The 24,218-nt window shown below is 47.9% G+C and overlaps 1 protein-coding gene across 1 annotated transcript; it reads right to left on the bottom strand.

Annotated features, from left to right (window-relative positions):
• Positions 1 to 1,093: 1,093 nt before the first annotated feature.
• Positions 1,094 to 22,823, bottom strand: LOC137309973 (E3 ubiquitin/ISG15 ligase TRIM25-like). The gene is made up of 6 exons (XM_067977975.1): positions 22,184 to 22,823; positions 19,107 to 19,202; positions 18,183 to 18,413; positions 14,751 to 14,773; positions 13,587 to 13,795; positions 1,094 to 4,255 (listed from the first exon to the last, which is right to left on the bottom strand). Exons 1-6 carry the CDS (start codon positions 22,820 to 22,822, stop codon positions 3,726 to 3,728), a joined length of 1,728 nt encoding a protein of 575 aa, XP_067834076.1. The 5' UTR covers position 22,823; the 3' UTR covers positions 1,094 to 3,725.
• Positions 22,824 to 24,218: the final 1,395 nt, after the last annotated feature.

The raw sequence follows: 24,218 nt of genomic DNA, 5'->3' as shown, positions 1-24,218 counted from the left end.
CCCCTTCTTCTCTCTTCTCCCCCCACTCTCCCACCCCTCCCCTTCTTCTCCCCCCACTCTCCTATCCCTCCCCTTCTCTCTTCTCCCCCCACTCTCCCACCCCTCCCCTTCTTCTCCCCCCACTCTCCTACCCCTCCCCTTCTTCTCCCCCCACTCTCCCACCCCTCGCCTTCTTCTCCCCCCACTCTCCCACCCCTCCCCTTCTCCCCCCACTCTCCCACCCCTCCCCTTCTTCTCCCCCACTCTCCCACCCCTCCCCTTCTTCTCCCCCCACTCTCCCACCCCTCCCCTTCTTCTCCCCCCACTCTCCCACCCCTCCCCTTCTTCTCCCCCCACTCTCCCACCCCTCCCCTCCCCTTCTTCTCCCCCCTACTCCCCCCACTCTCCTCTCCCCACTCCTCCCCCCACTCTCCCCTCCTCTCCCACTCTCCCCTCCTCTCCCCCGTCCCCCCGTCCCCCCCACTCTCACCCCGTCCCCCCCCACTCTCCCCTCCCCCCCCCACTCTCCCCCCCCCTCCCCCCACTCTCCCTCCCCCCTCCCCTCCCCCTCCCACTCTCCCCCCCCACTCTCCCCTCCCCCCCTCCCCCCTACCCTCCCCCTCCCCTCCCCCCTCCCCTCCCCCCCCCTACCCTCCCCCTCCCCTCCCCCTCCCCTCCCCCCCCCACTCTCCCCTCCTCTCCCCCCCCACTCTCCTCTCCCCTCCCCCCACTCTTTCTGGCAAAACTCACTGTTGTTACTTTTTCCTCTCTTTCCCATGGTTTGAACAAGTTGATATTACAGCATCTGATGTTTACAACAGCTTCTCACAGACTTTCAAGGCCTTGCATCTGTCTTACCTTTGACCTTCGAGACAATCTGCTGAATGAGACTTTTCCAATGTGGCCAACCTTCCCAGCATGCTGCCTTGAACAGTCAGTTTAACCGTTCCTTTGTTGAATTAATACTTTTAACCAAACTCAGCTCCTTTAGCAGGTAATTAATAACTGGTGTTGAAAGTCCAAAATCCTTCAGTCGCCCCTCAAGTGAGTGTGGGATCGAACAACTCACTTTAACCCATTCATTGAATCTGAATTGCACTCACCACAGATAAGGTTAAACATTGTTACAAGAAGTTTAATCACCGTGACATTTACACAAAAGTTCTTTCAAATACGAAAAATGAGGAAGAAAAGTGTTACAATCATAACAAGCTGTATAATAACAAAAAGCAGAGACACGATTTTCACCCAAGGATGCTGTCCCACATTATAGACTACCTCCCTCCATTCATGATCCCCAGGGGTCGAGGTCCCCTTTTCAATGTCAGCATTATGTTGTTTCGAATGCACTGTCAGTCTATCAATATTAGGGGTTTTAAACTGCAGAAGTAATCTAAGAAAGTGGTTTCCCTCATTACTTCTCAGTCTTAATTTTCAACAATTTCCCCCCCCGCCTCCTTTGTGGGATCCTGGGGCCTTATCTAAGGTCCTCATCCTGTGAGCATCGCAGACCGATCTCCAGCCATTTGCTCTTCTAATCTAAGTTTCATTTGGTTAATATCACACATCATGATACAGTCAAAGAAAATCATAATACATTGTACAGAAAACTACAGAAACTCGGCTCCCCCCAAATACCACCATATTATCAAGAAATCTTGGACTTAAAAGATCCTCCAGCTCTCCTTTTTACCATTATCCATCTTGTGGATAATTCTGGCTCAGTATTATTTCTCCCCGGCCCTCAGTTTCCCAATTTCATCATTAACTCAAAGGAACCCAAACCTGAATTTTGGAAATCCAAATTCTATGTCAGTCTTTACTTTAATTTCAATCCCTCTGATCGGGACCAGTGTGTTTAACACTATCCTGATTGTTTCATTAACTAGTCGGTTTCTCTATGGAGCATGTGTCAGTGCCTTGATTACCAAGTGTAAATCAGTAGTGATCCAGGATCTGTCCTCACTCTCCTGAGCACATTAACCATTTCATGTAGTGGTGTTGTCAACGTGACTGAGCATGTCTGAGACCCGTCCTTCAGGGCATCTCCATCATGCATTCCACAGACTAGTTGCCTCACGTGCAAAATATCACATTTACACACACAGCTGTTTCCCAAAATCACACCGAACGTGACATCAAATACAAGCCATTCCTGTGCTTTCAGGCTATCTGATCAACAGATCGGGGGGTGTCTGGAGGTCTTTGCTTATCTCCCCCTGCGTGGTCCCGATGTCTCGGGTAGAGCCCAGGTTATAAAATATTCTTCTCACTGTTCAGTATAAGCAAGGACACAACCATCTCCAAGAGAAAGCTATCAATTAACGATTGTTAACTCCCCTTTCCTGACTTTCACTGGATTGTGTATTGATTCCTGATTGATGCCCTTTGGGGGTTGTTCCCAGGTGATCTTTGTTTCTCACCGGTCACTCACACATCGTTTTCCTGACCCTTTGGTTTTTGGTTATCACAAAATGTCCCATTATCACCCATGACCACCTGGGACGCTGATTGTAGACCCAATTGGTGGGGCAATTTTCCTGTTTGCATCTCACACACTCAGTCACCTCAGTAACATCTCATAATATTACCATTTCCTGTTGGTTGTGAGCCCTGGAGGAACCTTACTGTCCAATAAACTAAAAATCACCACCCCATAAAACATAAATTAAAAGTTCCCAGTCTGGTCCAATGAATCAATACATTTACTTAGTTTCGGACAGATGTGTTACCCCCCTGGGCAGTCCCAGAAGCTCTCAGCGATGCCCAGGAGACCCCGGGGGTGAAATTAGTCTCTGGTGTTCGTGCAACACGGGTGATAGTGAATGGACAGCCCATTTTACACCCGCACCATTTTCTTTCCCACTGAAGCCAGTGTAACTCGGGCTGTCGATTCACCATCGCTGTTTGGAGTGACCGTCAAAGAACAATTTCAAACCCCAGCCTCAGATTTTCACAGCAGCACTTTAAAGGGACCGTGCCCTGTCACTACCATTCACTACTGAGATTCATACAGTCGTGCCCTGTCACTACCATTCACTACTGAGATTCATACAGTCGTGCCCTGTCACTACCATTCACTACTGAGATTCAGACAGTCGTGCCCTGTCACTACCATTCACTACTGAGATTCATGCAGTCGTGCCCTGTCACTACCATTCACTACTGAGATTCATGCAGTCGTGCCCTGTCACTACTGTGATTAATACAGTCGTGCCCTGTCACTACCATTCACTACTGTGATTAATGCAGTCGTGCCCTGTCACTACCATTCACTACTGTGATTAATGCAGTCGTGCCCTGTCACTACCATTCACTACTGAGATTAATACAGTCGTGCCTGCCGTTATTCTGATTCACTACTGTGATTAATACCACGACAATTCTGCAACTAAAGTGGTAAAATTCTACAACTGAAGGAGACAATTAATTGGAACGCTACGAATTACAAGCAAACTCACCAAAAGCAGCTATTTTTAGCTTTAGGGACCGACCCTCACAAAGAAGGGCAGTCCTGGAAGTGACATAATTAGAGGGGGTGGAGCCAGGAGTGACATCATCAGAGGGGCAGATGGGGAGTGACATCATCAGAGGGGGACTCCTGGAAGTGACATCATCAGAGGGGCAGACCTGGAAGTGACATCATCAGAAGAGCAGTCCTGGAAGTGACATCATCAGAAGGGCAGACCTGGAAGTGACAGCAGTCCTGAAGAGGAAGTGATGTCACCGAGTCTCCACTATCAGGATTAATTTAACAGTTTTAGGGATGTTTTTTTCCAACAATAAAATGCCGGAAACACGGGTTCAGTGAATGTGGTTTGAAATGTGTGTAAATGTGTCAGTGAGTCAGTGACCCGGTGAAATGACACAGTCCCGGCCTCGTAATCCAACTGAACTCGGATCCGGCTGTTAGACGGGATCAGTGGGAGGTCAGTGAACCGGGAATTGTGAGCGGCACTGAGAGAATCACCAAACAAAACATAACATAAACACCAGGATTTACTGCTGTTCCCGAGACCAGACTCTCCCCCCTCTCTCTCTGCGCTCCCACACACAATCCCTATTCCCCAGTATTTCCCATCAGTCTCCACATCCCAGGAATGGGATCCTGAGGAGAAACTCTGGGAGCAGAGGACTTGGGGCCAGTCTTTAAACCTCTCTGGGTGAGGTGGGCAGGGCTGTTTCTGTTTAGTCCGTGTTACTGATCTCAGATCATCCGACAGAACCAAGTTCCAGTTTGCTGTCTTTGGATCCAGGCTCATCGCTGACCTTTGCCCTAGAGAGGAGAGAAGAGATTGGTCAGACAGGGTTATTCCACTCCCATCAATGATTGACAGCTGCAGGGTGGGAGTGTCAGTATTTCCCAGACAGTGTCAGCCCCATATTACCTCTTAGACTGTGTTCATCCCCTGTTAAATAAATGGCCTTTGATCAGAATCCCTGTTAAATAGCAGTGTGTGGGTCCCAGTGCTGTACACTCAGTGCAAACACTGCAGTGGAGACACACAGTAGCAGTCAGTTTAATCACACAAGCCCCTGGCACTGTGCACACGTTCTCCCAGACACAATGGAGGGGATTCATCGGCACACAACACATCCCACAGCCTCACAGTTACAGCCCCACAATCTCAGCACTGGCTGTACTGGGAAGACACAGCTCACAGGAGTGTGTCCTGGGCTCTCTCCCTCCTGTTACTGTCCCATCCTGAATACAGGAGTGTGCCCTGGGCTCTCTCCCTCCTGTTACTGTCCCATCCTGAATACAGGAGTGTGCCCTGGGCTCTCTCCCTCCTGTTACTGTTCCATCCTGAATACAGGAGTGTGCCCTGGGCTCTCTCCCTCCTGTTACTGTCCCATCCTGAATACAGGAGTGTGCCCTGGGCTCTCTCCCTCCTGTTATTGTCCCATCCTGAATACAGGAGTGTGCCCTGGGCTCTCTCCCTCCTGTTACTGTCCCATCCTGAATACTCCTGAATACAGGAGTGTGCCCTGGGCTCTCTCCCTCCTGTTACTGTCCCATTCTGAATACAGGAGTGTGCCCTGGGCTCTCTCCCTCCTGTTACTGTTCCATCCTGAATACAGGAGTGTGCCCTGGGCTCTCTCCCTCCTGTTACTGTCCCATCCTGAATACAGGAGTGTGCCCTGGGCTCTCTCCCTCCTGTTATTGTCCCATCCTGAATACAGGAGTGTGCCCTGGGCTCTCTCCCTCCTGTTACTGTCCCATCCTGAATACTCCTGAATACAGGAGTGTGCCCTGGGCTCTCTCCCTCCTGTTACTGTCCCATCCTGAATACAGGAATGTGCCCTGGGCTCTCTCCCTCCTGTTACTGTTCCATCCTGAATACAGGAGTGTGCCCTGGACTCTCTCCCTCCTGTTACTGTCCCATCCTGAATACAGGAGTGTGCCCTGGGCTCTCTCCCTCCTGTTACTGTTCCATCCTGAATACAGGAGTGTGCCCTGGGCTCTCTCCCTCCTGTTACTGTTCCATCCTGAATACAGGAGTGTGTCCTGGGCTCTCTCCCTCCTGTTACTGTTCCATCCTGAATACAGGAGTGTGTCCTGGGCTCTCTCCCTCCTGTTACTGTTCAATCCTGAATACAGGAGTGTGCCCTGGGCTCTCTCCCTCCTGTTACTGTTCCATCCTGAATACAGGAGTGTGCCCTGGGCACTCTCCCTCCTGTTACTGTGCCATCCTGAATACAGGAGTGTGCCCTGGGCTCTCTCCCTCCTGTTACTGTCCCATCCTGAATACAGGAGTGTGCCCTGGGCTCTCTCCCTCCTGTTACTGTCCCATCCTGAATACAGGAGTGTGCCCTGGGCTCTCTCCCTCCTGTTACTGTCCCATCCTGAATACAGGAGTGTGCCCTGGGCTCTCTCCCTCCTGTTACTGTTCCATCCTGAATACAGGAGTGTGCCCTGGGCTCTCTCCCTCCTGTTACTGTCCCATCCTGAATACAGGAGTGTGCCCTGGGCTCTCTCCCTCCTGTTATTGTCCCATCCTGAATACAGGAGTGTGCCCTGGGCTCTCTCCCTCCTGTTACTGTCCCATCCTGAATACTCCTGAATACAGGAGTGTGCCCTGGGCTCTCTCCCTCCTGTTACTGTCCCATCCTGAATACAGGAGTGTGCCCTGGGCTCTCCCCCTCCTGTTACTGTTCCATCCTGAATACAGGAGTGTGCCCTGGGCTCTCTCCCTCCTGTTACTGTCCCATCCTGAATACAAGAGTGTGCCCTGGGCCCTCTCCCTCCTGTTACTGTCCCATCCTGAATACAGGAGTGTGCCCTGGGCTCTCTCCCTCCTGTTACTGTCCCATCCTGAATTCAGGAGTGTGCCCTGGGCTCTCTCCCTCCTGTTACTGTCCCATCCTGAATTCAGGAGTGTGCCTTGGGCTCTCTCCCTCCTGTTACTGTCCCATCCTGAATACAGGAGTGTGCCCTGGGCTCTCTCCCTCCTGTAACTGTCCCATCCTGAACCCAGGAGTGTGCCCTGGGCTCTCTCCCTCCTGTTGCTGTCCCATCCTGAATACAGGAGTGTGCCCTGGGCTCTCTCCCTCCTGTTACTGTCCCATCCTGAATACAGGAGTGTGCCCTGGGCTCTCTCCCTCCTGTTACTGTCCCATCCTGAATTCAGGAGTGTGCCCTGGGCTCTCTCCCTCTTGTTACTGTCCCATTCTGAATACAGGAGTGTGCCCTGGGCTCTCTCCCTCCTGTTACTGTTCCATCCTGAATACAGGAGTGTGCCCTGGGCTCTCCCCCTCCTGTTACTGTTCCATCCTGAATACAGGAGTGTGTCCTGGGCTCTCTCCCTCCTGTTACTGTCCCATCCTGAATACAGGAGTGTGCCCTGGGCTCTCTCCCTCCTGTTACTGTTCCATCCTGAATACAGGAGTGTGCCCTGGGCTCTCTCCCTCCTGTTACTGTCCCATCCTGAATACAGGAGTGTGCCCTGGGCTCTCTCCCTCCTGTTACTGTTCCATCCTGAATACAGGAGTGTGCCCTGGCCTCTCTCCCTCCTGTTACTCGTGTAGATGAAAACATAAAATTACAAAGCGATATTGATAGATCAGGTGAATGGGCAAAACTGTGGCAAATGGAATTCAATGCAGACAAATGTGAGGTCATCCACTTTGGATCAAAAAAGGATAGAACAGGGTACTTTCTAAATGGTAAAAAGTTAAAAACAGTGGATGTCCAAAGGTACTTCGGGGTTCAGGTACATCGATCATTGAAGTGTCCTGAACAGGTGCAGAAAATAATCAGTAAGGCTAATGGAATGCTGGCCTTTATATCGAGAGGACGAGAGTACAAGGGGGCAGAAGTTATGCTGCAGCTATACAAAACCCTGGTTGGACCGCACCTGGAGTACCGTGAGCAGTTCTGGGCACCGCACCTTCAGAAGGACATATTGGCCTTGGAGGGAGTGCAGCGTAGGTTTACTAGAATGATACCCGGACTTCAAGGGTTAAGTTACGAGGAGAGATTACACAAATTGGGGTTGTATTTTCTCGAGTTTCGAAGGTTAAGAGGTGATCTGATCGAAATTTATAAGATATTAAGGGGAACAGATAGGGTAGATAGAGAGAAACTATTTCTGCTGGTTGGGGATTCTAGGAGCAGGGGGCACAGTCTAAAAATTAGAGCCAGACCTTTCAGGAGCGAGATTAGAAAACATTTCTACACACAAAGGGTGGTAGAAGTTTGGAACTCTCTTCCGCAAACGGCAATTGATACTAGCTCAATTGCTAAGTTTACATCGAAGATTGATAGCTTTTTGGCAACCAAAGGTATTAAGGGATATGGGCCAAAGGCAGGTATATGGAGTTAGATCACAGATCGGCCATGATCTTATCAAATGGCGGAGCAGGCTCGAGGGGCTGAATGGCCTACTCCTGTTCCTATGTTCCTATGTACTGTTCCATCCTGCTCACAGCTCTGATTAAAGTCTCCATTAGTTTCCACACAGCAGTGAGAATTCAGTTGTGAATTGAGATGAATCTGATGTCCCTTCTGTACATTAAACTGTTGCTCCCTGTTCACTCTGATTTCACCAACACTCCCTCTGGCCCTGGGTCTCAGACTTGGACCAATTCCGAGCTGTGAGGAGGGAACAGGTGCAGGAACTCGACCCTCGAATCCCTCGCACTGAACCCTGACTGAAGAAACATCACCGAGAAAGAAAGGGTTAAATAGAAACATAAAGGGTTAAATAGAAATTATGAACAGTGTGATCCCCTGTGATATAAACACACCTTGGAATATTCCCACTCTCCCCCTGATCCCTGTCGACTGCTCGATGACGATCCTGGGACAGGAGCTGCCCCTGTTGAGCTGATTCTGCCCCCTCCCCAGAGCACAGATGCTGACAGCCCTGTGAGGGACAGTGTCCCTTTAAGAGACACTCTGATTGACAGTGTGTAACCCCGCCCCTACCTGACCCATGGTGGGTGAAGCTTTGGCCCATTACAGTGAGGAATGTTCAAAGCAGGTGTCACTGACGACTGAGGATTAATCTCAGGCTCCTGATCCACACACACTGGGACCTGAGATTAAAGTTCGGGGATATTCCCAGCTGTCTGAACACAACTAACCCGACCTGCTAACTGGCCATAACTTTCCAAACATCTGTCGATAGTGGGGGTGGTGCCAGAGGACTGGAGAATGTTACACCCTCTTTTGAACAAGGGTGTAAGGATAAACCCAGCAACTATAGGCCAGTCAGTTTAACCTCAGTGGTGGGGAAACTTTTAGAACCGATAATCCGGGACAGAATTAACAGTCACTTGGTCAAGTGTGGATTGAATAGGGAAAGCCAGCACGGAATTGTCAAAGGCAAATCGTGTTTAACTGACCTGATAGAGCTTTTTGATGAGGTAACAGAGAGGGTAGATGAGGGTAATGCAGTTGATGTGATGTACATGGACTTCCAAAAGGCGTTTGATAAAGTGCCGCATGGTAGGTTTATCATCAAGATTGCGGCCATGGAATAAAGGGGGCAGTGGCAACATGGATACAGAATTGGCTCAGTGACAGGAAACAGAGAGTAGTGGTGAACGGTTGTTTTTCGGACTGGAGGGTGGTGTACAGTGGTGTTCCCCAGGGGTTGGTGCTGGGACCACTACTTTTCTTGATATATCTTCTTCTTTGGCAGTCCCTCAGGGTCGAGGATGACTTGCTTCCACTCCGGGAGGGTGGGTTCTGCGGTGGCTGAATAGTCCAATCCTGGAGCCGCAGACTCTGCCACAGGTGGGGCAGGTAGTGTTTGATAAGGTGGGTGGGTGAGACGCTCTGGATTCTGTGCGCTCTTTTTGCTGCTTACGCTTGGCCTCCGCGTGCTCCACTCGGTGACGCTCGAGGTAATTGGCGCCTTCATGGGTGCTTCTTCTCCAGTTTGGGCGATTTAGGGCAAGCGATTCCCACGTGTCGGTGGGGATGTTGCATTTTTTTAGGGAGGCTTTGAGAGTGTCCGTCTCGCGTTTCCTCTGCCCTCCTAGTGATCGCCTGCCATCGCGGAGCTCGGAGTTGAGCACTTGTTTCGGGAATCTTGTGTCGGGCATGCGGACAATGTGGCCCGCCCATCGCAGCTGGTTGAGCGTGACCAGTGCTTCGATACTGGGGATGAACCTTTATAATTCACTGGTTCGGCCACAACTGGAGTATTGTGTCCAGTTCTGGGAACCGCACTTCAAGAAAGATGTGAAGGCCTTACAGAGGGTGCAGAAAAGATTTACGAGAATGGTTCCAGGGATGAGGGACTTTAGTTACGTGGATAGACTGGAGAAGCTGGGGTTGTTCTCCTTGGAACAGAGATAGTTGCGAGGAGATTTGATAGAGGTATTCAAAATCATGAAGGGTCGAAACAGAGTAGATAGAGAGAAACTGTTACCATTGGCAGAAGGGTCAAGAATGAGAGGACATAGATTTAAGGTGATTGGCAAAAGAACCAAAGGTGATATGAGGAAAAACTTTTTTACACAGCGAGTGGTTAGGATCTGGAATGTACTGCCCGAGGGGGTGATGGAGGCAGATTCAATCATGGTCTTCAAAAGGGAACTGGATAACTACTTGAAAGGAAAAAATCTGCAGTGATACAGGGAAAGGGCGGGGGAACGGGACTAGCAGGATTGCTTTTGCATAGAGCAGGCGTGAACTCGATGGGCCGAATGGTCTCCTTCCGTGCTGTAACCTTTCGATGATTCTATACTGGCAGTCCCCTATAGAATCATAGAATCTTACAGCACAGAAGGAGGCCATTCAGCCCATCGTGCCTGTGCCGGCTCTTTGAAAGAGCTATCCAATTAGACCCACTTCCCCGCTCTTTCCACATAGCCCTGCAAATTTTTCCTTTTCAAGTATTTATCCAATTCCCTTTTGAAAGTTATTATTGAATCTGCTTCCACCGCCCTTTCAGGCAGCGCATTCCAGATCAGAACAACTCGCTGTAAAAAAAATTCTCCAAATCTCCCCTCTGGTTCTTTTGCCGATTACCTTAAATCTGTGTCCTCTGGTTACAGACCCTCCTGCCATTGGAAACAGTTTCTCCCTCTCTACTTTATGAAAATCACTCAAAATTTTGAACTCCTCTATTAAATCTGCCCTTAACCTTCTCTGTACTCAGGATAAATGAGCAGGTAATGGAGAGCAAGTTGGCTGCAAAACAGAAAACAGAGAGTTGGGATTAAGGGTAGTTACTCAGACTGGCAAAAGGTGGGAAGTGGTGTTCCCCAGGGATCGGTGCTGGGACCACTGTTGTTCACAATTTACATTCATGATTTGTATTCGGGAATCGGAAGTACAATTTCAAAATTTGCAGACGACACCAAATTGGGGGGTGTAGTTAATACAAAGAAAGAATGTGTCAAAATACAAGAGGACATTAATAAACTTACAGAGTCGGCTGTAATTGGCAAATGAATTGCAATTTAGATAAGTGTGAGGTGGTGCATTTTGGTAGGAAGAATAAAGAGGCCACAAACTGCTTGTTCAATAAGAGTCTAAATGGGGTAGAGGAGCAAAGGGATCTGGGGGTACAGACACACAAATCACTAAAAGTAGCGACACAGGTTCATAAGGCCATAAAAAGGCAAATCAAACACTGGGGTTCATTTCTAGATGGGTAGAATTGAAAAGCAAAGAAGTTATGTTAAACTTATATAGAATCTTGGTTAGACCACACTTGGAATATTGTGAACAGTTCTGGTCTCCATATTATAAATAGTGTATCGAGGCATTGGAGAGGGTGCAAAAAAAGATTCACAAGGATGATATCAGAACTGAAAGGATAAACTTATCAGGAAAGGCTGAACAGGCTGGGACTCTTTACTCTCGAAAAGAGAAGGCTGAGGGGTGACCTGATCGAGGTTTTTAAGATAATGAAAGGGTTTGATAGGGTAGACGTAGAGAAAATGTTTCCACTTGTTGGGGAGTCGAAAACTAGAGGTCATAAGTACAAAATAGTCGCTAATAAATCCAATAGGGAATTCAGGAGAAACCTCTTTACCCAGAGAGTGGTGAGAATGTGGAACTCACTACCACAAGGAGCAGTTCAGGCAAATAGCACAGATGTATTGAAGGGAAAGCTCGATACGCACATGATGGAGAAAGGAATAGAAGGGTATCCTGATAGGGTGAGATGAAGTAGGGAGAGGGGAGGCCCGTGTGGAGCATAAACTCCGGCATGGACCAGTTGGGCCGAATGGCCTGTTTCTGTGCTGTCGACTTGATGTGATTCGATGTGAAGAGAACAATCCCAGTTTCTCTAATCTCTCCACATAACTGAGGTCCCTCATCCCTGTACCATTCTATACATCTCGGCACCCTCTCCAAGGCCTCGACATCAATAGAATTACACAGAATGTACAGCACAGAAACAGGCCATTCGGCCCATCTGGTCCATGCTGGTGTTAATGCTCCACACGAGCCTCTTCCCTCCGACTTGATTTAACCCTTTCAGTGTATCCTTCTATTCCTTTCCCCCTCATGTCTTTATCGAGCTTCCCCTTAAATGTATCTGTGTGTTCGCCTCAACTGCTCCTTGTGGTAGCGAGTTCCACATTCTCACCACTCTCTCAGTAAAGAAGATTCTCCTGAGTTCCCTATTGGATTTATTAGTCAGGAATCTTACAACACCAGGTTATAGTCCAATAATTTTATTTCAAAATCACAAGCTTTCGTAGATTATCTCCTTCGTCAGGTGAGTAGTGAATGAGAGGTTCTCAAATCACATATCTTATATTAGGCTGGGACACCACATCATGGATTTATTAGTGACTATCTTATATTTATGACCCCTAGTTTTGGTCTCCCCACAAGTGTAAACATCTTTACGTCTACCCCATCAAACCCTTTCATAATCTTAAAGACCTCTATCAGGTCACCCCTCAGCCTCCTCTTTTCGAGAGAAAAGAGCCCCAGCCTGTTCAACCTTTCCTGATATTTATAACCTCTCCGTTCTGTCATCATCGTTGTGAATCTTTTTTGCACATTATCCAGTGCCTCTAGATCCTTTTTATAATATTGAGACCAGAACTGTGCACCGTACTCCAAGTGTGGTCTATCCAAGATATATGGAGACCAGAACAGTGCACAGTATAGAATCATAGAAAAGTTATGGCACAGAAGGAGGCCATTCGGCCCATCGTGTCCACGCCGACCGAGAATGAGCCACCCAGCCTAATCCCACTTTCCAGCACTTGGCCCGTAGACTTGTAGTTACGACGCTTCAGGTGCACATCCTGGTACTTTTCAAATGAGTTGAGGGTTTCTGCCTCTACCACCCTCTCAGGCAGTGAGTTCCAGACCCTGACCGCCCATTGGGTGAAATTTTTTTTCCTCAGCTCCTGTCTAATCCTTCTACCAATCAGTTTAATCGATGTCCCCTGGTTATTGACCTCTCTGCTCAGGGAAACAGGTCCTTCCTATCCAGTCTATCAAGCCTTCTCATAATTTTGTACACCTCAGCCTCCTCTGTTCCAAAGAGAACAACCCCAGCCTGTCCAATCTTTCCTCATAGCTAAAATTCTCCAGTCCTGGCAACATCCTCGTAAATCTTCTCTGTACCCTCTCCAGTGCAATTACATCCTTCCTGTGATGTGGTGACCAGAATTGTGCACAGTACTCCAAGTGTGGTCTAACCAAGGTATATGGAGACCAGAACTGTGCACAGTGCTCCAAGTGTGGTCTAACCAAGGTATATGGAGACCAGAACTGTGCACAGTCCTCCAAGTGTGGTCTAACCAAGGTATATGGAGACTGGAACTGTGTACAGTGCTCCAAGTGAGGTCTAACCAAGGTATATGGAGACCAGAATTGTGCACAGTACTCCAAGTGTGGTCTAACCAAGGTATATGGAGACCGGAACTGTGGACAGTGCTCCAAGTGAGGTCTAACCAAGGTTTGATACAAGTTTAACATAACTTCCCCACTTCTCCATTCAGATGTCCTCAGTACACACTGCCTTCCTCCTCTTTCAGTCCAATCAGTATATTGATCGTAATCCCCCTGGAAATCTTATTTTAATGATTCAATAACAGTTTCTTCATGTCTCAGACAAGCCCAGCCAACGGCAATCATCTCTAACCTGAGGGCTTTAATCTAAGTGCCTCCTCACCTCTTGAAATTCTTAACCTTGACATCTCTCCTAAAGTGTGGTGCCCAGAATTGGAGAAAAGCTGCACATTTTTCCTTATCATTCCCAATATGTCTGAGTGGTACTTTTCCGATCCATTCAGCCTCTTCTGGATAAGTTGAGATATTTTGGACAGGTTCAGGGTGAGCGCTGGAACATCTGGGTCTGTGACTCTCTGAGTCTCAGTCACTCTGTAATGAAAGAGGAGAGAATGTTTTTATCAGTGGGGACATTTCAGATCAGAAACCCAAAGGGGAACGAGTGATCAGTGCAACAACCTGCACCCCTTCTAATGCTCGTACTGACACCCCGCAGCAACCCATCCTGAGAATGGCAGAATCCCGGGATTTGCAGTCTCCCTGCATTCACACTGATCTCCACACGAGCAGTGGGATCCTGGTTTGCTGTCACTTCAGCTCAGTTTGTGATTTTCAAAGCCGTCTGTGTTCAGTCCAGTTTCTCTGTACTGGAGCCCTTATCTTTCCATTATTAATAATTAATATTATCCCGAGGGTCTCCAGTCTGTGCTCTCCCCTCTCTGCAGGAACACACTCACTACGATCATGTGAAGTGAGGAGAGGAGAAGGAACAGCCTCCCAGGGACCTGGGATCGGTGGGATTCCCTCACAGAGTGTCCAGTCACACTGACATTACTGGGACATTTCAGCACACACTCATTTCTCTGTTAGTGGATAGAATGAGCCAATCACAAGACATTTTACTGTCACTCTGACACTGGGACCTGCCCCTCTCCTCATTTCTCCATGGGCTGGTTGAGAGAACAAGCCAATCACACAGCACTTACTGACCCAATGGAATAAAGCTGTCACTGACACACATGGAGCCTTTAGGAAGCCTCGGTTAGATACAGGTCACTGCAGGTTTCTCTCACTCTCAATTCCTGTCTAACAGGTTCCTGAGAAGCTCGACACACCGATGGAACAGCCCATCTCACTCCCATTTCCCACAGGCTGCCTGAGCCAAGAACCCCTCAAACCACAGTTAAACATCACTCAATATTCGCCCCATTTGAAAGCCCCTGATCTGGGGAGGTTTCCAAGCGGTGATTCTACTTTCACTCTTCTCCCAGATACAGGTGAAGGTTCCCTATCAGCAGCAGGTACTGTATGACTGAGAGGAACTTACCTGGAAAGGAGCTGCTTCGAGTTCTGTGAATAAAGAGAGGAGATCAAATCAGTCAATAGAATCACAGAATCTTACTGCACAGGAGGAGGCCATTCGGCCCATTGTGCCTGTGCTGGCTCTTTGAAAGAGCTATCCAATTAGTCCCACTCCCCCTGCTCTTTCCCCATAGCCCTGCAAATTTTCCCCTTCAAGTATTTATCCAATTCCCTTTTGAAAGTTATTTTTGAATCTGCTTCCACCGCCCTTTCAGGCAGCGCATTCCAGATCAGAACAATTCGCTTCCTAAAAATTTTCTCCCCATCTCCCCTCTGGTTCTTTTGCCAATTACCTTAAATCTGTGTCCTCTGGTTACCGGCCCTACTGCCAGTGGAAACAGTTTCTCCTTATTTACTCTATCAAAACCCTTCATGATTTTGAACACCTCTATTAAATCTCCCCTTAACCTTCTCTGTTCTGAGGAGAACAATCCCAGTCTCTCCCCATAACTGAAGTCCCTCATCCCTGGTACCATTCTGGTAAATCTCCTCTGCACCCTCTCTAAGGCCTTCACATCCTTTCTAAAGTGCAGTGCCCAGAATTGGACACAATACTCCAGTTGTGACCTCATCAGTGTTTTATAAAGGTTTAGAATAACTTCCTTGCTTTTGTTCTCTGCCTCTGTTTATAAATGATGTGGAGATGCCGGTGATGGACTGGGGTGGACAAATGTAAGGAATCTTACAACACCAGGTGATAGTCCAACAAATTTATTTTAAAATCACAAGCTTTCGGAGATTATCCCCTTCGTCAGGTGAATCTTGACTCACCTGACGAAGGGGATAATCTCCGAAAGCTTGTGATTTTAAAATAAATTTGTTGGACTATAACCTGGTGTTGTAAGATTCCTTACATCTGTTTATAAAGCCCAGGATCCCGGGTGCTTTTTTAACAGCCTCCTCACCTTGTCCTGCCACCTTCAAAGATTTGTGTACGTTCACCCCCAGGTCTCTCTGTTCCTGCACCCTCTTTAAAATTGTACCATTTAGTTTATTTTGCCTCTCCTCATTCTTCCTACCCAAATACATCACTTCACACTTCTCTGTGTTAAATTTCATCTGCCATGTTTCTGCCCATTTCACCAGTCTCTGTCCTCCTGAAGTCTGTTACTATCCTCCTCACTGTTTATTACATTTCCGAGTTTCGTGTCATCTGCAAACTTTGAAATTATACCCTGTATACCCAAGTCGAGGTCATTAATATATATCAAAAAGAGCAATGGTCCTAATACTGACCCCTGGGGAACACCACTGTAAACTTCCCTCCAGTCTGAAAAACAACCGTTCACCACGACTCTCTGCTTTCTGTCTCTGAGCATATCTCGTGTCCACGCTGCCACTGTCCCTTTAATCCCATGGGCTTCAATTTTGCTAACAAGTTTTCATCGAAGAATTCGATCAAGTTAGTCCGACACGATTTGCCTTCAATAAATCTGTGTTGTCTGTTGTTTATTATCCCTTTTTCTTCCAAGTGACAATTAATTTTGCCTTGGATTATTGTCTCTAGAAATTTCCCCACCATCGACGTTAGGCTGACTGGCCTGTAGTTGCCGGGTTTATCCCTCTCCCCTTTTTTTGAACAGAGGTGTAACATTTGCAATCCTCCAGTCCTCTGGCAGAGCCTCCACTATTTCCACCTTTACTTCCCTCAGCAACCGAGGATGCATCCCACCCGGACCGGGTGACTTTTCTACTTTGAGAGCTGCCAACCCTTTTAGTACTTCCTCTTTATCTATTTTAATCCTCTCCAGTTTCTCTCCCCCTCCTCCTTTACTGGAAGATTGGCAGCATCCTCTTCTTTAGTGAAGACCGATGCAAAGTATTCATTTCGTACCTCAGCCATTCCCTCTGCCTCCACAAGAAGGTTTCCTTTTTGTTCTTAGTCAGCCCCACCTTTCCTTTAACTACCCTTTTACACTTTGTAAGTTTCGAAAAGACTTTATGTTACCCGCTAATCTTTTCTCATACATTATATTCACCCCTCTTATTTCCTTTTTCAGTTCTCCTCTGCACTCTCTGTATTCTGCTTGATTCTCTACTGTGATTACTGTCTATTATGAACCTGACATTTATCATAAGCCTCCTTTTTATGTTTCATTTTAATCTCTATTTCTTCAATCATCCAGGGAGCTCTAGCTTTGGATGCCCTTCCTTTCCCCCTCACAGGAATGTCTCTAGTCTGTAGCCGAACTATCTCCTCTTTGAAGGCCTCCCATTGCTCATTTAATGCTTTACCTGCCAATCTTTGTTTCCAACCCACCTGGGCCAGATCCCTTTTCAACTCACAGAAATTAGCCCTCCTCCAGTTGAGTATTTTCACATTTGATTGTTTCTTGTCCTCTTCCATTACTTTCTAAACCTAATGATATTGTGATCACTGTTTCCCAAATGCTCCCCCACTGAAACATGCTCCACTTGCCCCACTTCATTCCCCAGAACTAGATCCAGCACTGCTTCCTTCCTCGTTGGGCTGGAAACATATTGAAGAAAGTTCTCCTGAACACATTTGGGGAATTCCTCCCCCTCTTTGCCCTTTACTCTGTTTTTTCCCCAGTCTATATTCGGATAATTGAACTCCCCCATTATCACGATTCGATTGTTTATACAACAAACCAATCAACACCCAATGAAACCAAACCGTGAATTTGGGATTGAGAGTAAAGAGTTCAGTGTAAAACAGTAGGTGGGGCCAGTCACAGGAATGGGGAATAATCCAACATTTCACTGCACTCCATCCTGGGGCAGCACCGACACTCCTGGGGCAGGGCTGAGGGGGCAGCACCAACACTCCTGGGGCAGGGCTGAGGGGGCAGCACCAACACTCCTGGGGCAGGGCTGAGGGGGCAGCACCAACACTCCTGGGGCAGGGCTGAGGGGGCAGCACCAACACTCCTGGGGCAGGGCTGAGGGGGCAGCACCAACACTCCTGGGGCAGGGCTGAGGGGGCAACACCAACACTCCTGGGGCAGGGCTGAGGGGGCAGCACCAACACCCCTGGGGCAGGGCTGAGGGGGCAGCACCAACACTCCTGGGGCAGGGCTGAGGGGGCAGCACCAACACCCCTGGGGCAGGGCTGAGGGGGCAGCACCAACACTCCTGGGGCAGGGCTGAGGGGGCAGCACCAACACTCCTGGGGCAGGGCTGAGGGGGCAGCACCAACACCCCTGGGGCAGGGCTGAGGGGGCAGCACCAACACTCCTGGGGCAGGGCTGAGGGGGCAGCACCAACACTCCTGGGGCAGGGCTGAGGGGGCAGCACCAACACTCCTGGGGCAGGGCTGAGGGGGCAGCACCATTGCTGGGCGCCACCAACAATCTTCAAACAATTCAGCCCTCTCACCAGGCTCACAGAAACGCCCCATTCCCCAGACATGGCCCTGTTTATATTGAAGATGTACCTGAATAAAGGAGAGAGGGTCCCTCTGTACCAGACTCTGGTATTCTCCATCTATTAATGTCATCTGTTCCATCCTCTTGTTTAATGCTTCAGAACAGCTTCTAATCTGTGAGAGAGCTCGGAGCCCCTCCTCATCGATCAGTTTCAGTGCGTATTCTTCATCTTCTTCCAGCTGTCTCCTCCAGTCAGAGTAGCTCTTCGATAGCTTTCCTTTCAGCTCATTGATTAGTGTCTGAAACCCAAACCAACTCTCATTACAAACGGCCCTTCCACACAGCTCTTACCCTGAGCACACGGCACGTTCCAGGGACGGGACAGTTTGTTTCGATCACTACTCGATCACCCGTTAAAGATAGACGAGCAGTGGGGGGTGTCTCCTGGGAGAGAAAACAGAGTTTAACGAGTGTTGCCTTGAGCCTTGAGTTTAAAAGAAAGAGCACTGTATTTAGACTGTGTATGGCACTGCCACCTGGTCCATCCACACCTGGAGTGATGGGTCCAGTTTTGGTGCCTACACCTGGTGAAGGAGATCAAGACTCTGGAGAGGACGGTGGCCAGAATGACACGTAGTCTGATGGATTTAATTCTGAGGATCGTCTCCAAGAGGGAGGGTCATTTAGAGAAAGGCAGGCCGGGACGGACAGGATTGAGGTTTTTAAAATGATGGAGGGATTATTGGACTCACTGGTTGGGTGAGGTGTTGAGATGGATCGGGATGGTGGGACCAGAGGGTCTGTGTATAAAATCCATAGGCACAGAGTTAGGTTAGACACCAGAGTCCTCGATCTCTGGAACAGACTCCCTGAACATGTGGGGGGTTTGGAGTCACTCCCACCCTTTAAAAGGGAGCTGGGGAGGAATTTCCCAGAGTTTGTCCTGAATTGGCTGCAGATTCCAGAGTAAATCCAGTCCCACTTTTCCCTACCTTTATTTCAGCTTCTGATCTCTCCAAGTCTCGCTGTTTGCTGGAACAATTCTGCTGGACTCCCCGAAGCCTCTCGATTTCTCTCTCCAATTCTTCCTGTAAAGGCAATTGGAAAGTTTTCAAAAGGGATTCAAACTGGGATTTAAAGGGGAAATGATTCCGTTCCAGGAGTGACCCCACTGGGTGTGGATAGAAAGTGGTTTGGGGGATTCTCAGTGTCTGGGCCCTGAGCAGAAATATTCCCTTCTGTGGCTCTCAGTAAAGAGGCGCTCCCTGCCCTGTATAAACTGAGTGACCACACACACCGGCTTCTTTTCACACTGACACACCGTGTGCTGCATTTTCACACGGACTCAGCTCCTCCATTTCCAGGAATCAGCCGAGGGGAAAGGGAGACAGACTCAGTCACACCAGCATTTCTCAAACACCAATTCCCTCTTGTTTTGAGAAACAATTTCTCCCCCCAGCCCCTGAGTCACTCCCCGTGGGTGTCCCTCACTCCCCCCACCGGTGATGGTCCTCTCCCTGATGGTCAGATGGCAGAATACCCCAGCGTTACACAGGGCTCCAACATGCTCTGCTCTACAGCCCTATGCCATGGAGTGCCAGTTCTCACAGGTGCCCACACTGTGAATTACTGAGCTCCACAATGCCCTCACCAGGAGGGGCTGAGTGTGGGTGAGGGGCAGTCACCCTGGGTCACTCGCACACCCCTCCCAGTGCCCACCCTGTTCTCTCAGACAGACTGTAAGAGAAAGGGGAGGGAGCATCTGACTGACAAAAAATAACTAGCCGTAAACCCAGACCTGGGGCAGCAAGAAAACACTGGGCTAAATCAGCACTGTCAGCAATCAGTTCGAATTAATGTTCGTTATTAACAGGAAAACTCTCCCTCAAAAGATTACAGAAAGACTTGCATTTATATAGTGCTTTTCACAACCTCAGAACATCCCAAAGCGTTTTACAGCCAATGAAGTATTTTTGAAATGTTGTCACTATTGTAATGCAGGAAACGCGGCAGCCAATTTGTGCACAGCAAGATCCCACAAACAGCAATGTGATAATGACCAGATAATCTGTTTTTAGTGATGTTGGTTGAGGAATAAATATTGGCCAGGACACCAGAGATAACTCCATTGCTCTTCTTCAAGTATGTAAAAAGGAAGAGAGTAGCAAAAGTAAATGTTGGTCCCCTGGAGACTGAGACAGGAGAAATTATAATGGGGAATCAGGAAATGGCAGATGCATTAAACAAATATTTTGTATCTGTATTCCCAGTAGAAGAGACAAAAAAATTACCAGAAATAGTGGGGAACCAAGGGGCTAATGAGAGCGAGGAACTTAAAGTAATTATTATCAGTAGAGAAAAAGTACTTGAGAAACTAACGGGACCAAAAGTTGATAAATCCCCTGGACCTGATGGCCTACATCCGAGGGTTCTAAAAGAGGTGGCTGCAGAGACAGTGGATGCATTGGTTATCATCTTCCAAAATTCCCGAGATTCCAGAACGGTCCCAGCGGATTGGAAGGTAACAAATGTAACCCCGCTATTCAAGAAAGGAGGGAGAGAGAAAACAGGGAAGAGGGAACTACAGGCCATTTAACCTGGCATCAGTCACAGGAAAATGCTGGAATCCATTATTAAGGAAGTGGTAACAGGGTATTTAGAACATCATAATATGATTAGGCAGAGTCAACATGGTTTTATGAAAGGGAAATTGTGTTTGTCAAATTTATTAGAGTTTTTTGAGGATGTAACTAGCAGGGTAGATAAAGGGGAACCAGTGGATGTATTAAATTTGGATTTTGAAAAGGCATTCGATAAGGTGCCACATAAAAGGTTGTTACACAAGATGGGGTTAGGGGTAACATATTAGCATGGATCGAGGATTGGTTAACGGACAGAAAACAGAGAGTGGGGATAAACGAGTCATTCTCAGGTTGGCGGGCTGTAACTAGTGGGGTACCGCAAGGATCAGTGCTTGGGCCTCAGCTATTTACAATCTATATCAATCACTTAGATGAAGGGACCGAGTGTAATGTATCCAAGTTTGCTGACGATACAACGCTGGGTGGGAAAGTAAGCAACGAGGAGGGCACAAAGGGTCTGCAAAGGGATATAGACAGATTAAATTAGTGGGCAAGAAGGTGGCAGATGGAATGTAATGTGGGAAAATGTAAGGTTATTCACTGGTGGGAAGAATAGAAAAACAGAATATTTTTTAAATGGTGAGAAACTATTAAATGTTGGTGTTCAGAGACACTTAGGTGTCCTGGTACAAGAAACACAAAAAGTTAGCGTGCAGGTACAGCAAGCAATTAAGAAGGCAAATGGCATGTTGGCCTTCATTGCAAGAGGGTTGGAGTACAAGAGTAAGGAAGTCTTACTACAATTGCACAGGGCTTTGGAGACACCTCATCTGGAGTACTGCACACAGTTTAGAAAACGAGAGGTGAAACATGTATGATTCTGATGGGGCTTGACAGGGTAGGGGCTGAGAGGTTGCTTCCCCGACCATGGAGTCCAGAACTAGTCACAGGATAAGGGGTCGGCCATTTAAGACTGAGATGAGGAGGAATTTCTTCACTCAGAGAGTTGTGAATCTTTGGAATTCTCTATCCCAGAGGGCTGTGGATGCTCAGTCATTGAGTATATTCAGGGCTGAGATAGATGAATTTTTGGCCTGTAGGGGAATCAAGGGATCTGGGGATCGGGCGGGAAAGTGGAGTTGAGGTTGAAGATCAGCCATGATCTGATGAAATGGGGGAGTGGGCTCGAGGGGCCGTATGGCCCACTCCTGCTCCTGATTCTTATGTTCTTATGTTCAAAATAGTGCCCTGGGATCTTTTACCTCCACCTGAGAGGGCAGGTGGGGCCTCGGTTTAAAGTCTCATCCAAAAGATGGCACCTCCAACAATGCAGCACTCCCTCATTACTGCACTGGACTGTCAGCCGAGATTTTGTGCTCAAGTCTCTGGATTGGGACTTAAACCCATGCCTTCCTGCCTCAGAGGTGAGAGTGCTGCCCACTGAGCCATGGCTGACTGTATTTAATATCAGGAATTGTGTCACTCACCTTAATTGCAGCTTGTGCCTGATCGAGGCTCAGCAGTGTGTGGGATTTATGTTTCCCTATTATTGTACAAGAAACACACACACACTCTGCATCATCTTTACAGTAGAATTCAAAGACCTTCTTATGGTCAAGGCACTGTCTCTCTGTAAGGTCAGCCGTAGGCTCGATTAGGGTGTGATCTTTCAAGGCCTCTTTCCGTAAATGTGGTTTTAAATGAAGGGAGCAAAAGGAAGTTTCACATTTCAGACACGTCTTCACAGCCGGGGTTGGATTTTCTTCACAATACTCACACATGACACGGCCTGAATCAGCAGGAGGCTGTGAGCGATTGTATTTCTCCACGATATTACACAGCGTGAAGTTTCTCTCCAGACTGGGCCTGGGGTTGAATTTCCGGCGACACTGAGGGCACTCAAACCCTTCTGGGCCTGCTGTCTGGGCCCAAACTCCCTCAATACATTTCAAACAGAAACTGTGCAGACAGGGTAATATCACCGGGTCCTGGTACACCTGGAGACACACAGCACAGGTTAATTCATCCTCGAAAGCTCCGGGCTCCATTCCTGCAGCACCTGAAAGAGTTTTCACACAAAAGAGAGAGAGAGAGAGAGGAACCAGAGCAGGAAGTGAAATTCTCATAAACTCTCGGTGCAAGGAGTGACAAAGTTCATTTCAGTTTCATGACTCACTTTGGGTGAAGATTAACCCTTTCAGGCCTGCAGTAGCAGCTCAGAAATAAAAATCAGAAAAACAAGATTGCAATTTTACAATCTGGAGCCAGAATACAGCAAGCTGGACTCAGTAAACACAAACCGAAAACTAATCAGCTCAGACCAGACCCTAAACGGTTTAACAAATGATTTAAAACTGATATAAAGAGGAACAATAACCTTCACAAATCCCCCAGAGAGGAAAGGGAAGGAGCTCTCTGGGAGGAATAGAAAATATACAGAAAAAGTTAAAAGGTTCATCGTGGGAAAGTGAGCTGTGAGGAGGACACAGGAATTCTGTAAAGGGATATTGACAGGTTAAGAGAGTGGGCGAGAAAGTGGCAGATGGAATATAATGTGGGGAAATGTGAGGTTATTCACTTTTGTCGGAAGAATAGAAAAACAGAACATTGTTTAAATGGTGAGAAACTATTAAATGTTGGTGTTCAGAGAGACTTGGGTGTCCTCGTACAAGAAACACAAAAGTTAGCATGCAGGAACAGCAAGCAATTAGGAAGGCAAATGGAATGTTGGCCTTTATTGCAAGAGGGTGGAGTACAAGAGTAAGGAAGTCTTACTACAATTGGACAGGGCTTTGGTGAGACTTCACCTGGAGTGCTGTGTTCAGTTTTGGTCGCCTTATCCAAGGAAGCATATACTTGCCTTAGAGGCAGTGCAACGAAAGTTCACTAGATTGATTCCTGGGATGAGAGGGTTGTCCTATGAGGAGAGATTGAGTAGAATGGGCCTATACTCTCTGGAGTTTAGACGAATGAGAGGTGATCTCATTGAAACATATAAGATTATGAGGGGGCTTGAGAGGGTAGATGCTGAGAGGCTGTTTCCCCTGGCTGGAGAGTCTAGAACTCGGGGGCATAGTCTCATGATAAGGGGTCGGCCATTTAAGACTGAGATGAGGAGGAATTTCTTCACTCAGAGGGTTGTGAATCTTTGGAATTCCCTACCCCAGAGGACTGTGGATGTTGAGTCGTTGAGTATATTCAAGGCTGAGATGGACAGATTTTTGGGTTCGAGGTGAATCAACGGATCTGGGGATCGGGCAGGAAAGTGGAGTTGAGGTTGAAGATTATCCGTGATCTTATTGAATTGCGGAGCAGGCTCGAGGGGCCCTATGGCCTACTCCTGCTCCTATTTCTTATGTTCTTATCAGTGGGGCAAAGAGAGATGAAGAAAAGCAAAGCAGCAGAGGCTACAAGTCTTAGTAAACTCAACACGAAACATGTCCGACCAACACAGAGCTGCAAACCAACAAAGACAAAAGAATGTTGGACAACAAATCCAAATCAGGAGAATACAGTCAGAGG

This window comes from Heptranchias perlo, unplaced genomic scaffold, assembly GCF_035084215.1.
Source record: "Heptranchias perlo isolate sHepPer1 unplaced genomic scaffold, sHepPer1.hap1 HAP1_SCAFFOLD_198, whole genome shotgun sequence".
Lineage (NCBI taxonomy): Eukaryota > Metazoa > Chordata > Chondrichthyes > Hexanchiformes > Hexanchidae > Heptranchias > Heptranchias perlo.
The sequence above is the reverse complement of the archived record's forward strand: the minus strand, read 5'-3'. Positions and strand labels throughout refer to the sequence as shown.

Excerpts from the sequence above, each read along its gene's own strand:
- LOC137309973 (XM_067977975.1), bottom strand. The coding sequence starts at position 22,822 with ATGAGAATTTCACTTCCTGCTCTGGTTCCTCTCTCTCTCTCTCTCTTT. Across the intron at positions 19,203-22,183 it reads AGGCACAAGCTGCAATTAAG|GAAGAATTGGAGAGAGAAAT; the intron begins GTGAGTGACACA and ends TTGCCTTTACAG. Across the intron at positions 14,774-18,182 it reads ACCCTCTCTCCTTTATTCAG|AACTCGAAGCAGCTCCTTTC; the intron begins GTACATCTTCAA and ends CTTTATTCACAG.